General features: G+C 41.8%; 1 protein-coding gene and 1 long non-coding RNA gene across 2 annotated transcripts; one reads left to right on the forward strand and one right to left on the reverse strand.

The window, feature by feature from the left end:
* Positions 1–1,872: 1,872 nt before the first annotated feature.
* On the reverse strand, positions 1,873–14,742 carry MMP14 (matrix metallopeptidase 14). The gene is made up of 4 exons (XM_085044410.1): positions 14,573–14,742; positions 9,841–9,991; positions 3,754–3,866; positions 1,873–2,234 (listed from the first exon to the last, which is right to left on the reverse strand). Exons 1-4 carry the CDS (start codon positions 14,673–14,675, stop codon positions 1,906–1,908), a joined length of 696 nt encoding a protein of 231 aa, XP_084900536.1. The 5' UTR covers positions 14,676–14,742; the 3' UTR covers positions 1,873–1,905.
* On the forward strand, positions 8,413–10,031 carry LOC146423688 (uncharacterized). The gene is made up of 3 exons (XR_014847274.1): positions 8,413–8,622; positions 8,934–9,235; positions 9,858–10,031. It is a non-coding gene; the product is annotated as an uncharacterized LOC146423688 (long non-coding RNA).
* Positions 14,743–16,735: the final 1,993 nt, after the last annotated feature.

A 16,735-nucleotide genomic window follows, 5' to 3' on the forward strand; every position in this document is an offset into this window, starting at 1 on the left:
GAAAAAAAAAAGGGAAAAAAACTGGAAAAAAAAAGAGAAAAAATTAAGAAAAAAAAAGCAAAAAGAAAAGCAGAGAAAATTTTGGGGAAAAAAAGGGAAAAAAATCAGAAACAAAATATTGAGAAAAACAGGAAAAAAAATTCGGAGAAAATTTGGGGAAAAAAAACGAAAAAAAAATCCTAAAAAAATCCCAAAAAATAGAAAAAAAAAACCTAAAAAAATTCCCTTTAGGAAAAAAATCGCTAACCCATGACGTCATCCCTCATTTGCATAGCCACGCCCTCTTCGCAATTGACTGACAGCAAAGGGGGCGGGGCTTCCGCCAGCCCCGCCCACAGCACCATATATGGAAATGGGAGTGGTTAAGAGAGGAGAGTGGGCGTGGTTATGCAAATCAACCGGGGCGACCATTTGGGGGCGTGGCTATGCAAATGAGAACGGTTCGCCGGCTGCCGTTTAGGGGCGTGGCTATGCAAATTAGGATCTCACCCTGGTGGTCATTTGGGGGCGTGGTTATGCAAATCAGCTGCTCTGGCCAGTCGCCATTTGGGGGGCGTGGTTATGCAAATCAGCCGGGCGGTTGGGCGGCCATTTTGGGGGCGCGGCTACGGAAATGTCCGTGTTCATTGGCTGCCTTTTTGGGGGGGCGTGGCTATGCAAATGAGAGGGACTCGCATGGTTATTTGGGGGCGTGGCTATGCAAATTGGCAACTCCTCCTTAGAGCCATTTTGGGGCGTGGTTATGCAAATTAGGAGCTCGTCCTGGCTTTCCAATTGGGGGTGTGGCTATGCTAATGGGCAGTGATCCTTGGCCGCCATTTTGGGGGCGTGGCTATGCAAATGAGCTTGTTCGCCCAGTCGCCTTTTTGGGCGTGGCTATGCAAATGAGGAGCTCGTCCTGGCCGCCATTTGGGGGCGTGGCTATGCTAATGAGGAGTGGCTCTGGGTCGCCATCTTGAAGGGCGTGGCTATGCAAATGAGAGGGGTTTGCCGGCTGCCATTTAGGGGCGTGGCTATGCAAATTAGGAGTCACCCTGGTGGCCATTTGGGGGGCGTGGCCATGCTAATCAGGAAGTTCTCCTGGTGCCATTTTGGGGGGCGTGGCTATGCAAATGAGCAAGCCCATGCAGTCCTCATTTGTGGGCGTGGCTATGCAAATGAGGAGCTCGTCCTGGTGGCCATTTTGGGGCGTGGCTATGCTAATGAGGTGTGGCTCCTGGGCGCCATCTTGAAGGGCGTGGCTATGCAAATGAGAGGTGTGGTCAGACGGCCATTTTGGGGCGTGGCTATGCAAATTAGGAGCTCATCCTGGGTGGCATTTTGGGCGTGGCTATGCAAATGAGCGTGCTCGCCCGGTCGTCATCTGTGGGCGTGGCTATGCAAATTAGGGCGTCCTCCTGGCAGCCATTTTGGGGCGTGGCTATGCAAATCAGGGAGTCATCCTGGCGGCCATTTTGGGGCTTTGTCAGCCGCCATTTGGGGGCGTGGCTATGCAAATGAGATTGGCTCTTTGGTCGCCATTTTGGGGCGTGGCTATGCAAATCACGGAGCGTTTCAGTCGCCATTTGGGGGCGTGGCCATGCAAATCAGGAAGCCATCCTGGCGGCCATTTTGGGGCGTGGCTATGCAAATGACTCCGAGTTTCCGGTCGCCATTTTGGGGCGTGGCCATGCAAATCAGGAAGCCATCCTGGCAGCCATTTTGGGGCGTGGCTATGCAAATCACGGAGCGTTTCAGTCGCCATTTTGGGGCGTGGCCATGCAAATCAGGAAGCCATCCTGGCGGCCATTTTGGGGCGTGGCTATGCAAACGACTCTGATTTCCCAGCCGCCATCTTGCCCCGGCGACTCCACCCACCCACCCCACCCCACCCCCCCATGGCGGCCATCTTGCCCCTCCCCGCCCTTACACCCTGGGCAGCAGCGACCTCTGGCAGCGGCTCAGCCGCTGGGCGGCCACGCCCCTCTTCAAGATGGCGGCCGCCACGCCCCCCAGCGCCGCCGCCGCGCCCAGCAGCGCCAGCGGCCCCGCCCAGGCCCCCGGCCCCGCCCCCACCGCGATGACGATCACCTCCTCCCCTCCCCCGCCGCTCGGGGGGGGCGTGGCCGGCTCGGCCCCGCCCCCCGGGCAGCCCAGCCAATCGCGGAGCGCCGATTTGGGGTAGCCGGGCAGGGGGCGGAGCGCCGCGTTGTCGAACTTCCAGTAGAGGTTGGAGCGGAAGAAGTAGGTGAAGGCTGGGGGGAGGGGAGAGACTGGTTAGACTGGTTTGGACTGGTTGGGACTGGGAGGGACTGGGAGGGAGCTGGGATGGACTGGGATGGAACTGGGAGGGACTGGGAGGGACTGGGATGGAACTGGGAGGGACTGGGATGGAACTGGGATGGACTGGGATGGACTGGGATGGACTGGGATGAACTGGGATGGACTGGGAGGGACTGGGAGGGATTTGGTTGGAGTTGAAGGGGTTAAAATAGGTGAAAAATGGGGAAAAAAGAGGATTTTTTTATACTGGTTTGTACTGGTTTCAGACTGGGAGTTACTGGGATGGACTGGGAGGGACTGGGATGGACTGGGATGGAACTGGTTTATACTGGGATGGACTGGGATGGAACTGGGATGGAACTGGGAGGGATTTGGGGGAAGTTAATGGGTTACAAATGGGAAAAAAAAGGGTTAAAAATGGGATTTGGGGTCACTGGTTTGTACTGGGATTGAACTGGGATGGAACTGGGATGGACTGGGATTGGATTTGGGGTCACTGGGAGTTACTGGTTTATACTGGTTTGGGGTTTTTCCACCCTTTTCCCCCAATTTTTTCCTAATTTTCCCCATTTTTTCCCATTTTTTACTCATTTTTTCCCTTTTTTCCCCCAATTTTTGCCAATTATTCCCATTTTTCCCAACTTTTCACTCATTTTTTCCCAATTTTCCCATTTTCCCAAAACCCAATAAAAAAACCCCAAAATCACCCAAAAAAAAGCCCCAAAGTCCCCAAATTTCGCCTGATTTCCACCAGGATTTTTGGGAATTTTAGGGAATTTCGGGAAATTTCGGGACTTCTTAGATTAGCGCCCCCTGGTGGCCTGGAGGACCCAAAACCCTTAAAAATCCCCAAATAAATCCCCCAAAAAACCAAAAAAATCACCATAAAAATCCCCAAAATCATCAAATTTCTCCCAATTTCCATCAGAATTTTCGGGAATTTCGGGAAATTTTGGGAATTCTTAGATTAGCGCCCCCTGCTGGCCTGGAGGACCCAAAACCCTTTAAAAAACCAAAAAAAATCCCCAAAAAACCCAAAAAAATCACCCAAAAAAAAGCCCCAAAATCCCCAAATTTCGCCCGATTTCCGCTGGGATTCTTGGGAATTTTGGGAAATTTCGGGAATTTTGGGAATTTTGGAATGGGCGTGGCCTGGCTGACTCCTCCCCCTTTCCTATAGCGCCCCCTGCTGGCCTGGATGACCAAAAACCCTTAAAAAAAATACTCAAAATCCCCAAAAAAATTCCCCAAAAATCCCCAAATTTCGCCCCATTTCCACCAGGATTTTTGGGAATTCCGGGAAATTTCGGGAATTCTTAGATTAGCGCCCCCTGCTGGCCTGGAGGACCCAAAACCCAATAAAACCTCCAAAAAACCCTCAAAATCTCCCAAAAAATTCCCCAAAATCCCCAAATTTCGCCCGATTTCCGCCGGGATTTTTGGGGAATTTCGGGAATTTTGGGGAATTTTGGGAATTTGGGGGATTCTCACCGTCGTCAGGCCCCATGAAGGCGCCGCGGGGTCCTGGAGGAATTCCCCAAACGTCGATGCTTTTCGGGTAATCAGGATCCACCGAGCCCGACGCCTCGTTGAAGCGATAGTACCTGGAATTTGGGGAAATTTGGGGAAATTTGGGGAAATTTGGGAATTTTGGGGAAAATTGGGGGAAATTTGGGGGAAATTGGGGGATTTTGGGGAAAAAAATTGGGGAATTTAGGGGAAATTTGGGGATTTTGGAGGATTTGGGGGATTTTTGGGGAAAATTTTAGGGAATTTGGGGGAAATTTGGGATTTTTGGAGAAAATTGGGGAAAATTTGGGGTTTTTTGGGGAAATTTTGGGGGAAATTGGGAATTTTTGGGAGAAATTTGAGAGTTTAGGGGGAAAATTCGGGGATTTTGGAGGAAGAAAATTGGGGAATTTACGGGAAATTTGGGATTTTTGGGTGGAAATTTGGGATTTTGGGGGCAATTTGAGGAAATTTGGGGAATTTGGGGAAAAAAATGGGGATTTTCGGGGAAATTTCAGGGATTTTGGGGAAATTTGGGGGTTTTGGGGAAAATTTGGGGAAATTTTGTGGAATTTTTAGGGAATTTGGGGGGAAAAATTGGGGATTTTGGGGGAAAAAGAAGGGATTTTAGGACGGAATTTGGGGAAAATTTTGGGAAATTTGGGGAAAATTGGGATTTTGGGGGGAAAATCGGGGAAAATTTGGGGAAAATATGGGATTTTTTGGGGGAAATTTGGGATGTTTTTGGGGAAATTTGGGGATTTTTGGGGGAATTTGGGGGATTTTGGGGAAAAAAAAGGGATTTTAGGAGGGGAGAGAAGGTCCTGGAAGATGCATGAAAAGCCTATAAATCCCGGGAAAAAAAGCCAAAAAATAATCCTGAAAAAATCCGAAAAAATCCGAAAAATTCCCAGAAAATTCCAGAAAGTTCCAGAAAGGTCCTGGAAGGTACAGAAAGAGGTAGAAAACAGGCAGACAGGTCCTGGCAAGATACATAAAGAGCCCAAAAAGACTCGGAAAAAGTCCGAAAAAAATCCCAAAAATTCCCAGAAAGTTCCGGAAAGTCCCGGCAAGGTCCTGGCAGGTGCATAGAACCCACTTGTCAGCTTGGAAAGCGGCAGAAAACATGCAGACAGGTCCTGGAAGATACATAAAAAGCCCAAAAACTTGCAGAAAAAAATCCCAAAAAATTCAGAAAAATCCTAAAAATTCCCAGAAAGTCCCGGAAAGGTCCTGGCAGGCCCATAAAGAGGCAAGGAAGGCGCAGAAAGGTCCTGGCAGATGCATAAGAAGTCCCAGAAATCCCAGAAAAAAAGCCAAAAAAATTCTGAAAAAATCCGAAAAAATCCCAAAAATTCCCAGAAAGTTCCTGAAAGTTCTGGAAAGGTCCTGGAAGAGGCAGAGAAGGTGCAGACAGGTCCTGGAAGATGCATAGAAAAGCCTAGAAATCTCTAAAAAAATCCCAAAAAACATTTTAAAAAATCCCAAAAAATCAGAAAAATTCTAAAAATTTCCAGAAAGTTCTAGAAAGGTCCTGGAAGGTCCAGAAAGAGGCAAAGAAAGTGCAGAAAGGTCCTGGCAGATGCATAAGAAGCCCCAGAAATCCCAGAAAAAAATCTGAAAAAAATCCCAAAAATTCCCAGAAAATTCCTGAAAGTTCTAGAAAGTTCCGGCAAGGTCCTGGCAGGTGCATAGAACACACTTGTCGCCGCGGAAGAGGTAGAAAACATGCAGACAGGTCCTGGCAGATGCATAAAAGAGCCTATAAATGCCAGAAAAAAGTAAAAAAAAAATCTGAAAAATTCCCAGAAAGTTCTAGAAAGGTCCTGGAAGAGGTAGAGAAGGTGCGGAAAGGTCCTGGAAGATGCATAAGAAGCCCAAAAAGCTCGGGGGGGAAAAAAAAAAATCCAGAAAATTCTGGAAAATTCCCAGAAAATTCCAGAAAGTCCCAGAAAGTTCCGGCAAGGTCCTGGCAGGTGCGTAGAATCCACTTGTCGCCGCGGAAAGAGGTAGAAAACATGCAGACAGGTCCTGGCAGATGCATTAAAAAAAACCTCAGAAATCCCAGAAAAAAATCTGAAAAAAATTCCAGAAAGTTCTAGAAAGGTCCTGGAAGGTCCAGAAAGAAGGTGAGAACATGCAGACAGGTCCTGGAAGATGCATAAAAGAGCCTAGAAATCCCAGAAAAAATTCCCCAAAATCATTTTTTAAATACAAAAAAATTCAGAAAAATTCCCAAAAATTCCAGAAAGTTCTAGAAAGGTCCTGGAAGGTCCATAATGAGGCAAAGAAAGTGCAGAAAGGTCCTGGCAGATGCATAGAAAGACCTTATAAATCCCAGAAAAAGGTAAAAAAAAAAATTCCAAAAAAATCCCAAAAATTTCCAGAGAGTTCAGGAAGGTCCTGGCAGGTCCATAAACAGGTAGAAAACATGCAGACAGGTCCTGGAAGATGCATAAAAAGCCAAAAAAATCCCTCAGAAAAAAAATCCCAAAAATTCCCAGAAAATTCCAGAAAGTTCTAGAAAGGTCCTGGAAGGTCCATAAAGAGGCAAAGAAAGTGCAGAAAGGTCCTGGCAGATACATTAAAAGCCAAAAAAATCCTTAGATAAAAATCCCAAAAAAATTCAGAAAAATCCCAAATATTCCTGAAAATGGCAGAAAGTTCTGGAAAGGTCCTGGAAGGTACAGAACGAGGTAGAAAACATGCAGACAGGTCCTGGAAGGTGCATAAAAAAAAGCGTATTAATCCCAGAAAAAAGCAAAAAAAATTCTGAAAAAATCCTAAAAAATCCCCAAAATTTCCAGAAACTTCAGGAAGGTCCTGGAAGAGCCATAAAGAGGCAAAGGAGGTACAGACAGGTCCTGGAAGATGCATAGAAAAGCCTAGAAATCCCCCCAAAAAAATGCAAAAAATTCCCAGAAAGTCACAGAAAGTTCTGGAAAGGTCCTGGAAGGTCCAGGAAGAGGTAGAAAACATGCAGACAGGTCCTGGAAGATGCATAAAAAAGCCTAAAAAAACCCAGAAAAAAGCCAAGAAAAATCCGAAAAAAATCCGAAAAATTCCCAGAAAATTCCAGAAAGTTCCAGAAAGGTCCTGGAAGGTACAGAAAGAGGTAGAAAACAGGCAGACAGGTCCTGGCAAGATACATAAAGAGCCCAAAAAGACTCGGAAAAAGCCCGAAAAAAATCCCGAAAATTCCCAGAAAGTTCCGGAAAGTCCCGGCAAGGTCCTGGCAGGTGCATAGAACACACTTGTCAGCTTGGAAAGTGGCAGAAAACATGCAGACAGGTCCTGGAAGATACATAAAAAGCCCAAAAACTTGCAGGAAAAAATCCCAAAAAATTCAGAAAAATCCTAAAAATTCCCAGAAAGTCCCGGAAAGGTCCTGGCAGGTCCATAAAGAGGCAAGGAAGGCGCAGAAAGGTCCTGGCAGATGCATAAGAAGTCCCAGAAATCCCAGAAAAAAAGCCAAAAAAATTCTGAAAAAATCCGAAAAAATCCCAAAAATTCCCAGAAAGTTCCTGAAAGTTCTGGAAAGGTCCTGGAAGAGGCAGAGAAGGTGCAGACAGGTCCTGGAAGATGCATAGAAAAGCCTAGAAATCTCTAAAAAAATCCCAAAAAACATTTTAAAAAATCCCAAAAAATCAGAAAAATTCTAAAAATTTCCAGAAAGTTCTAGAAAGGTCCTGGAAGGTCCAGAAAGAGGCAAAGAAAGTGCAGAAAGGTCCTGGCAGATGCATAAGAAGCCCCAGAAATCCCAGAAAAAAATCTGAAAAAAATCCCAAAAATTCCCAGAAAATTCCTGAAAGTTCTAGAAAGTTCCGGCAAGGTCCTGGCAGGTGCATAGAACACACTTGTCGCCGCGGAAGAGGTAGAAAACATGCAGACAGGTCCTGGCAGATGCATAAAAGAGCCTATAAATGCCAGAAAAAAGTAAAAAAAAAATCTGAAAAATTCCCAGAAAGTTCTAGAAAGGTCCTGGAAGAGGTAGAGAAGGTGCGGAAAGGTCCTGGAAGATGCATAAGAAGCCCAAAAAGCTCGGGGGGGAAAAAAAAAAATCCAGAAAATTCTGGAAAATTCCCAGAAAATTCCAGAAAGTCCCAGAAAGTTCCGGCAAGGTCCTGGCAGGTGCGTAGAATCCACTTGTCGCCGCGGAAAGAGGTAGAAAACATGCAGACAGGTCCTGGCAGATGCATTAAAAAAAACCTCAGAAATCCCAGAAAAAAATCTGAAAAAAATTCCAGAAAGTTCTAGAAAGGTCCTGGAAGGTCCAGAAAGCAGCTGAGAACATGCAGACAGGCCCTGGAAGATGCATAAAAGAGCCTAGAAATCCCAGAAAAAATTCCCCAAAATCATTTTTTAAATACAAAAAAATTCAGAAAAATTCAGAAAAATTCCGGAAAGTTCTAGAAAGGTCCTGGAAGGTCCAGAAAGAGGCAAAGAAAGTGCAGAAAGGTCCTGGCAGATGCATAGAAAGACCTTATAAATCCCAGAAAAAGGTAAAAAAAAAAATTCCAAAAAAATCCCAAAAATTTCCAGAGAGTTCAGGAAGGTCCTGGCAGGTCCATAAACAGGTAGAAACATGCAGACAGGTCCTGGAAGATGCATAAAAAGCCAAAAAAATCCCTCAGAAAAAAAATCCCAAAAATTCCCAGAAAATTCCAGAAAGTTCTAGAAAGGTCCTGGAAGGTCCATAAAGAGGCAAAGAAAGTGCAGAAAGGTCCTGGAAGATGCATAAAAAAGCCTAAAAAACCCAGAAAAAAGCCCAAAAAAAATCCGAAAAAAATCCGAAAAATTCCCAGAAAATTCCAGAAAGTTCCAGAAAGGTCCTGGAAGGTCCATAAATAGGTAGAAAACATGCAGACAGGTCCTGGCAGATGCATAAAGAGCCCAAAAAAACTCGGAAAAAGTCTGAAAAAAATCCCAAAAATTCCCAGAAAGTTCCGGAAAGTCCCGGCCAGGTCCTGGCAGGTGCGTAGAACCCACTTGTCAGCTTGGAAAGCGGCAGAAAACATGCAGATAGGTCCTGGCAGATACATAAAAAGCGCCAGAAATCTAGGAAAAGGTCCGAAAAAAATCCCGAAAATTCTCAGAAAGTTCCGGGAAGTTCTAGAAAGGTCCTGGCAGGTGCGTAGAACACACTTGTCGCTGCAGAAGAGGTAGAAAACATGCAGACAGGTCCTGGAAGGTGCATTAAAAAAGCATAGAAATACCAGAAAAAAGTAAAAAAAAAATCTGAAAAAATCCCAAAAATTCGCAGAAAGTCCCGGAAAGTTCTAGAAAGGTCCTGGAAGAGGTAGAGAAGGTGCAGACAGGTCCTGGAAGATACATAAAAAAGCCTAGAAATCCCAGAAAAAAGCCGAAAAAATTCTGAAAAATTCCCAGAAAGTTCCGGAAATTTCCGGAAAGTGCCGGCCAGGTCCTGGCAGGTGCGTAGAACCCACTTGTCGCCGCGGAAGAGGTAGAAAACATGCAGACAGGTCCTGGAAGATACATAAAAAGCGCCAGAAATCTAGGAAAAAGTCCGAAAAAAAATCCCGAAAATTCTCAGAAAGTTCCGGAAAGTCCCGGCAAGGTCCTGTCAGGTGTGTAGAACACACTTGTCGCTGCAGAAGAGGTAGAAAACATGCAGACAGGTCCTGGCAGATACATAAAAAGCCAAAAAAAACTCGGAAAAAGTCCGAAAAAAATCCCAAAAATTTCCAGAAAGTTCCGGAAAGTCCCGGCAAGGTCCTGTCAGGTGCGTAGAACACACTTGTCAGCTTGGAAAGCGGCAGAAAACATGCAGACAGGTCCTGGAAGGTACATAAAAAGCGCCAGAAATCTAGGAAAAAGTCCGAAAAAAATCCCAAAAATTCCCAGAAAGTCCCAGAAAGTTCTAGAAAGGTCCTGGCAGGTGCGTAGAACACACTTGTCGCTGCAGAAGAGGTAGAAAACATGCAGACAGGTCCTGGAAGGTGCATAAGAAGCCCAAAAAAACTCGGAAAAAGTCCGAAAAAAATCCCAAAAATTCCCAGAAAGTCCCGGAAAGTTCCAGAAAGGTCCTGGCAGGTGCACAAAACCCACTTGTCGCCGCGGAAGAGGTAGGTGTTGCCGCTGGGCAGCCAGAGCAGCGCGGCGTCCACCCTGTCCTTGGGAACGCCGCGGCCCAGAGCCGCCAGCGGCTTGGGGTAGCCCGGGGAGAGAATGCCCTCGTCGAACACCCAGTGCCGGGAGCCTGGAGGGGGGAAAAATTAATAAAATTAATTAGAAAGATTGATTTGAAACGGTAGGAAAAATCGCGGAGAAAATCCGCGAAAAATTGACGAAAAAATGACGAAAAATTGGCTGAAAAACGGTGAAAAAATGAGGGAGGAAGAGAGAGGAATGTGCAAGATTTGTCCCAAAATAATCCTAAAATCTCTGTGAAAATCACCCCAAAATGACCTCAAAATCGCCACAAAAATAACCACAAAACGACCCGAAAATCACCCAAAAATCACCCAAAATATAACTGAAAAATCACCAAAAAAAACCCCCAAAATTACCCAAAAATAACCCAAAAATTACCCCAAAACCAGCAAAAAATCACCCAAAAATCACCCCAAAATCACCTAAAAATCGCCCAAAAATAACCCAAAAATCACTCAAAATATAACCGAAAAATCACCAAAAAACCCCCAGAATTACACCAAAAATAACCCCAAAAATGCCCCAAAAATGACCCCAAAATTACTGAAAATATCAGCCAAAAATGACCCTAAAAGGACCAAAAAAATCACCCAAAAATCACCCAAATATAACCCTAAAATTCGCCCCAAAAATCACCCAAAAAATAACCCCAAAAATCCCCTCGTCGAACACCCAGTGCCGGGAGCCTGGAGGGGGGAAAAATTAATAAAATTAATTAGAAATATTGATTTGAAACGGTAGGAAAAATCGCGGAGAAAATCCGCGAAAAATTGACGAAAAAATGACGAAAAATTGGCTGAAAAACGGTGAAAAAATGAGGGAGGAAGAGAGAGGAATGTACAAGATTTGTCCCAAAAATAATCCCAAAATCTCCGTGAAAATCACCCCAAAATGACCTCAAAATCGCCACAAAAATAACCACAAAACGACCCAAAAATCACCCAAAAATCACCCAAAATATAACTGAAAAATCACCAAAAAAAACCCCCAAAATTACCCAAAAATAACCCAAAAATTACCCCAAAACCAGCAAAAAATCACCCAAAAATCACCCCAAAATCACCTAAAAATCGCCCAAAAATAACCCAAAAATCACTCAAAATATAACCGAAAAATCACCAAAAAACCCCCAGAATTACACCAAAAATAACCCCAAAAATGCCCCAAAAATGACCCCAAAATTACTGAAAATATCAGCCAAAAATGACCCTAAAAGGACCAAAAAAATCACCCAAAAATCACCCAAAAAATAACCCCAAAAATCCCCTCGTCGAACACCCAGTGCCGGGAGCCTGGAAAATGGGAAAAATTAATAAAATTAATTAGAAATATTAATTTGAAACGGTAGGAAAAATCACGGCGAAAATCCGTGAAAAATTGAGCGAAAAATAGTGAAAAAATGACCCAAAAATGGTGAAAAAATGAGGGAGAAAGAGAGAGAAATGTACGAAATTTGCTCCAAAATAATCCCAAGAATAACCCCAAAGGTACCCCAAAAATCACCCAAAATTAAACCCAAAAATGACCCAAAAATGACCAAAAAAATCACCCCAGAAAATGACCCAAAAATACCCAAAAAATGACCCAAAAATCACCCCAAAAATGACCCGAAAAATTACCCAAAAACTGACCCCAACATCACCCAAAAATCACCCGAAAAAATCCTCAGAAAGACCCAAAAATACCCCAAAAATCACCCCAAAATCACCCAAAAATGTCCCCAAAAAACACCTAAAAATCACCCAAAAATTACCCCCAAAAGAACCCAAAAATCACCCCTAAAGGAACCCAAAAATCACCCAAAAATCAGCCCAAAAATGACCCAAAATCACCCAAATTCCCCCAAATCCCCTCGTCGAACACCCAGTGCCGGGAGCCTGGAAATGGGAAAAATAATAAAAAGAATTTAAAAAAATTTTTAAAAAAATTTTGGGGATGGTAGAAAAAATCGCGACGAAAATATGAGAAAAATTGACAAAAAATTGCTTGAAAAATGGGGGAAAAATGAGGGAGAAAGAGAGAAAAATACCTGAAAATCGTCCCAAAAATTACCCGAAATGCCTCCAAAAATAACCCCAAAAATTACCTTAAAAATCAGCTAAAATTACCCCAAAAATAAGCCAAAAATTACCTAAAAGTCACCCAAAAATCACCCGAAATTCACCTAAAATATAACCGAAAAATCACCGAAAAAACCCCAAAAATGACCCCAAAAATACCCCAAAATTACCAAAAATATCAGCCAAAAATCACCCCAAAATCACCCAAAAATCATCCCAGAATCACTCAAAAATCACCCAAAAATTATCCCGAAAAAAACACCCAAAAATCGCCCAAAAATCACCCAAATTCCCCAAAAATCCCCTCGTCGAACACCCAGTGATGGGAACCTGGAAATGGGAAAATAATTAATAAAATTAATTTAAAAAATTAAAAATGTTGATTTGAAACTGTAGGAAAAAATCGCGGCGAAAATATGAGAAAAATTGAGCGAAAAATGGTGAGAAAAAGTGAGAAAAATAGTGAAAATCATCCCAAAAAAACACCCCAAAAATCGCCCAAAAATTAACCCCAAAAGAACCCAAAAATGACCCCAAAAATCACCAAATAATCACCCAAAAATAACCCAAAAATTACCCCAAAAAACACCTAAAAATCACCTAAAAATAACACCAAAATGACCCCAAAATGCCTCCAAAAATACCCCAAAATTAACCTTAAAAATCACTCAAAAATAAACCCGAAAATGACCCCAAAACGACCCAAAAATAACCCAAAAATTACCCAAAAATCACCCCAAAATCACCCCAAAAATAACACCAAAAACCTCCAGAAAACACCCAAAGTCACCCAAAAATAACCCAAAAAAACCCCAAAAATCACAATAAAATCCCGATAAATTTAAAAAAAAATTCCCAATAAAATCAGAAAAAACTGCAATAAAATCCCAATAAAATCCCAATAAATCCCCAATAAATTCCAATAAATTATCAAAAAAAGTCACAATTTTTTTTTTTTAAATTCCAAAAAAATTCCCAATCAAATCTCAATAAAATCCCAATAAATCGCCAATAAAATGTCAATAAAATCCCTATAAAATCCCTATAAAATCCCCATTTTCTCACCTTTGAAGAACACGAATTTCCCATCTCCTCTCTCGTAAGCAGCATCCAAAAATATCCCCAAAAACTTCCCAAAAAGTCCCAAAAAAATCCCAATAAAATTAAAAAAAAAAATCCAAAAAATTCTCAATAAAATAAAAAAAAATCCAATAAATTTCCAATAAAATCCCAAAAAATTCCTGATAAACTCCCAAAAAAATCCTGATAAATTCACAATAAAGTCCCAATAAATTCCCAATAAATTCCCAATAAAATCACAATAAAATCACAATAAAATCACAATAAATCCCCAATAAATCCCCGATAAATTCTGGATAAATCCCCGATAAATCCCCAATAAAATCCCAATAAAATCAGAAAAAATTCCCAATAATTTCCCAGTAAATTCAGAAAAAAATTGCAAAAAATTCCAATAAATCCCCAATAAAATCCCAATAAAATCCCAATAAATTCTCAATAAAATCTGAAAAAAATCCCAATAAAATCCCAATAAATCCCCAATAAATTCCCAATAAATCCCCAATAAATTCCCGATTATTTCCCACTAAAATCCCCATTTTCTCACCTTTGAAGAAGACAAATTTCCCATCTCCTCTCTCATAGGCAGCATCCCAAAATATCCCCAAAAATTCCCCAAAAAATCCCCAAAAAATCCCAATAAAATCTCAATGAATTCCCAATAAAATCCTAATAAATTCTCAATAAATTCCCAATAAATCCCCAATAAAATCCTGATAAATTCCCAATAAAATCCCAATAAATCCCCAAAAAAATCCCAATAAAATAAAAAAAAATCCCAATAAATTCCCAATAAAATCCAAATAAATTCCTGATAAATTCCCAATAAAATCCCAATAAATTCCCAATAAAATCCCAATAAATACCCAATAAAATCCGAATAAAATGTCAATAAAATCCCAATAAAATCCCAATAAATTCCCGATTATTTCCCACTAAATTCCCCATTTCCTCACCTTTAAAGAACACGAATTTCCCATCTCCTCTCTCGTAAGCAGCATCCAAAAATATCCCCAAAAATTCCCCAAAAAATCCCCAAAAAATCCCAAAAAAATCCCAATAAAATCTCAATAAAATCCCAATAAAATCAGAAAAAATCTCAATTAAATCACAAAAAAATCTCAATAAAATCCCAATAAATTCCCAATAAAATCCCAATAAATTTTAAAAAAAAATCCCCATAAAATCCAAAGAAAGTCCCAATAAATTACCAATAAATCCCCAATAAAATCCCAATAAATTCCCAATAAAATCCCAATAAATTCCCAATAAATTCCTGATAAATACCCAATAAAATCCGAATAAAATGTCAATAAAATCCCAATAAATTCCCAATAAAATCCCAATAAAATCCGAATAAAATGTCAATAAAATCCCAATAAATTCCCAATAAAATCCCAATAAAATCCGAATAAAATGTCAATAAAATCCCAATAAAATCCCAATAAATTCCCGATTATTTCCCTATAAATTCCCCATTTCCTCACCTTTGAAGAACACGAATTTCCCATCTCCTCTCTCGTAAGCAGCATCGATCCCAGCCGGCAGCCCAGCCCAGAACTGCCCGATGGGCAAAGGGTAACCTGACATCACCTGACCTCCTCTGACCCTCCAGAACCAGCGATCCTGGAACGGCAAAATTCGGGATTAGTTCTGGAAAAATATCCCAGAAAAAACCCCCAAAAAATCCAAAAAAAATCCGAGAAAAATCCGAGAAAAAATGGGGAAAAAACGGCGAAAAAATGGGGAAAAAATGGATCTCCTCTGAGCCGCCAGAACCAGCGATCCTGGAACGGCAAAATTCGGGATTAGTTCTGGAAAAATATCCCAGAAAAAAACCCCAAAAAATCCCAGAGAAATTCCCAAAAAAATCCGAGAAAAAATGGGGAAAAAACGGCAAAAAATGGTGAAAAAATGGTGAAAAAATGGGGAAAAATTGGTGAAAAAAAGGGGAAAAAATGGGGAAAAAATGGATCTCCTCTGAGCCTCCAGAACCAGCGATCCTGGAAAGGGAAAATTCGGGATTAGTCCCGGAAAAATATCCCAGAAAAATCCCAGAAAAAACCCCCAAAAAATCCCAAAAAAATCCGAGAAAAATCCGAGAAAAATCCGAGAAAAAATGGGGAAAAAATGGGAAAAATCCCCAGAAAAATGGGGAATAAATGGATCTCCTTTGAGCCTCCAGAACCAGCGATCCTGGAACGGCAAAATTCGGGATTAGTCCCGGAAAAATATCCCAGAAAAAAACCCCAAAAAACCCCCAAAAAATCCCAGAGAAATTCCCCAAAAAATCCGAGGAAAAATGGCAAAAAAAAGTCAAAAAAACCCCCAAAAATCCCAAAAAAATCCCCAAAAATCAGGGGAAAAAATGGCAAAAAAAAGGGAAAAAATGCCCCACCAGAACCAGCGATCCTGGAACGGCAAAATTCGGGATTAGTTCCGGAAAAATATCCCAGAAAAAACCCCCAAAAAATCCGAGAGAAATTCCCCAAAAATCCGAGAGAAATTCCCCAAAAAATCCGAGGAAAAATGGCAAAAAAAAGTCAAAAAAACCCCCAAAAATCCCAAAAAAATCCCCAAAAATCAGGGAAAAAATGGTAAAAAAAAGGGAAAAAATGACCCACTAGAACCAGCGATCCTGGAAAGGGAAAATTCGGGATTAGTCCCAGAAAAATATCCCAGAAAAAAACCCCAAAAAATCCCAAAAAAATCCGAGAAAAATCCGAGAAAAAATGGGGAAGAAACGGAGAAAAAATGGTGAAAAAATGGGGAAAAAATGGGGAAAAAATGGGGAAAAATTGGGGAAAAATTGGGGAAAAATTGGGGAAAAAATGGATCTCCTCTGAGCCGCCAGAACCAGCGATCCTGGAACGGCAAAATTCGGGATTAGTCCCGGAAAAATATCCCAGAAAAAAACCCCAAAAAATCCCAGAGAAATTCCCAAAAAAATCCGAGAAAAAATGGGGAAAAAACGGCAAAAAATGGTGAAAAAATGGTGAAAAAATGGGGAAAAATTGGTGAAAAAAAGGGGAAAAAATGGGGAAAAAATGGATCTCCTCTGACCCTCCAGAACCAGCGATCCTGGAAAGGGAAAATTCGGGATTAGTCCCGGAAAAATATCCCAGAAAAATCCCAGAAAAAACCCCCAAAAAATCCCCAAAAAATCCGAGAAAAATCCGAGAAAAATCCGAGAAAAAATGGGGAAAAAATGGGAAAAATCCCCAGAAAAATGGGGAATAAATGGATCTCCTTTGAGCCGCCAGAACCAGCGATCCTGGAACGGCAAAATTCGGGATTAGTCCCGGAAAAATATCCCAAAAAATTGGGGAAAAAATCCCAAAAAAATCCGAGAAAAATCCGAGAAAAAATGGGGAAGAAACGGCAAAAAATGGTGAAAAAATGGTGAAAAAATGCTGAAAAATTGGGGAAAAAATGGGGAAAAAATGGATCTCCTCTGAGCCTCCAGAACCAGCGATCCTGGAACGGCAAAATTCGGGATTAGTCCCGGAAAAATATCCCAAAAAATTGGGGAAAAAATCCCAAAAAAATCCGAGAAAAAACTGTGAGAAAACGGCAAAAAATGGGGAAAAAATGGTGAAAAAATGGGGAAAAATTGGGGAAAAAATGGGGGAAAAATGGGGAAAAATGGG

This window comes from Lichenostomus cassidix, unplaced genomic scaffold, assembly GCF_008360975.1.
Source record: "Lichenostomus cassidix isolate B80296 unplaced genomic scaffold, HeHo_3.0 HiC_scaffold_36, whole genome shotgun sequence".
In the NCBI taxonomy this organism is placed as follows: domain Eukaryota; kingdom Metazoa; phylum Chordata; class Aves; order Passeriformes; family Meliphagidae; genus Lichenostomus; species Lichenostomus cassidix.

What these genes read in the sequence shown, in the direction of transcription:
- MMP14 (XM_085044410.1), bottom strand. Translation starts at nt 14,675, where the DNA reads ATGTCAGGTTACCCTTTGCCCATCGGGCAGTTCTGGGCTGGGCTGCCG. An exon ending in GAAATTCGTGTTCTTCAAAG is followed by an intron (nt 9,992 to 14,572) that starts GTGAGGAAATGG and finishes TCCCCCCTCCAG; the next exon opens with GCTCCCGGCACTGGGTGTTC. An exon ending in TACCTCTTCCGCGGCGACAA is followed by an intron (nt 3,867 to 9,840) that starts GTGGGTTTTGTG and finishes CCCAAATTCCAG; the next exon opens with GTACTATCGCTTCAACGAGG.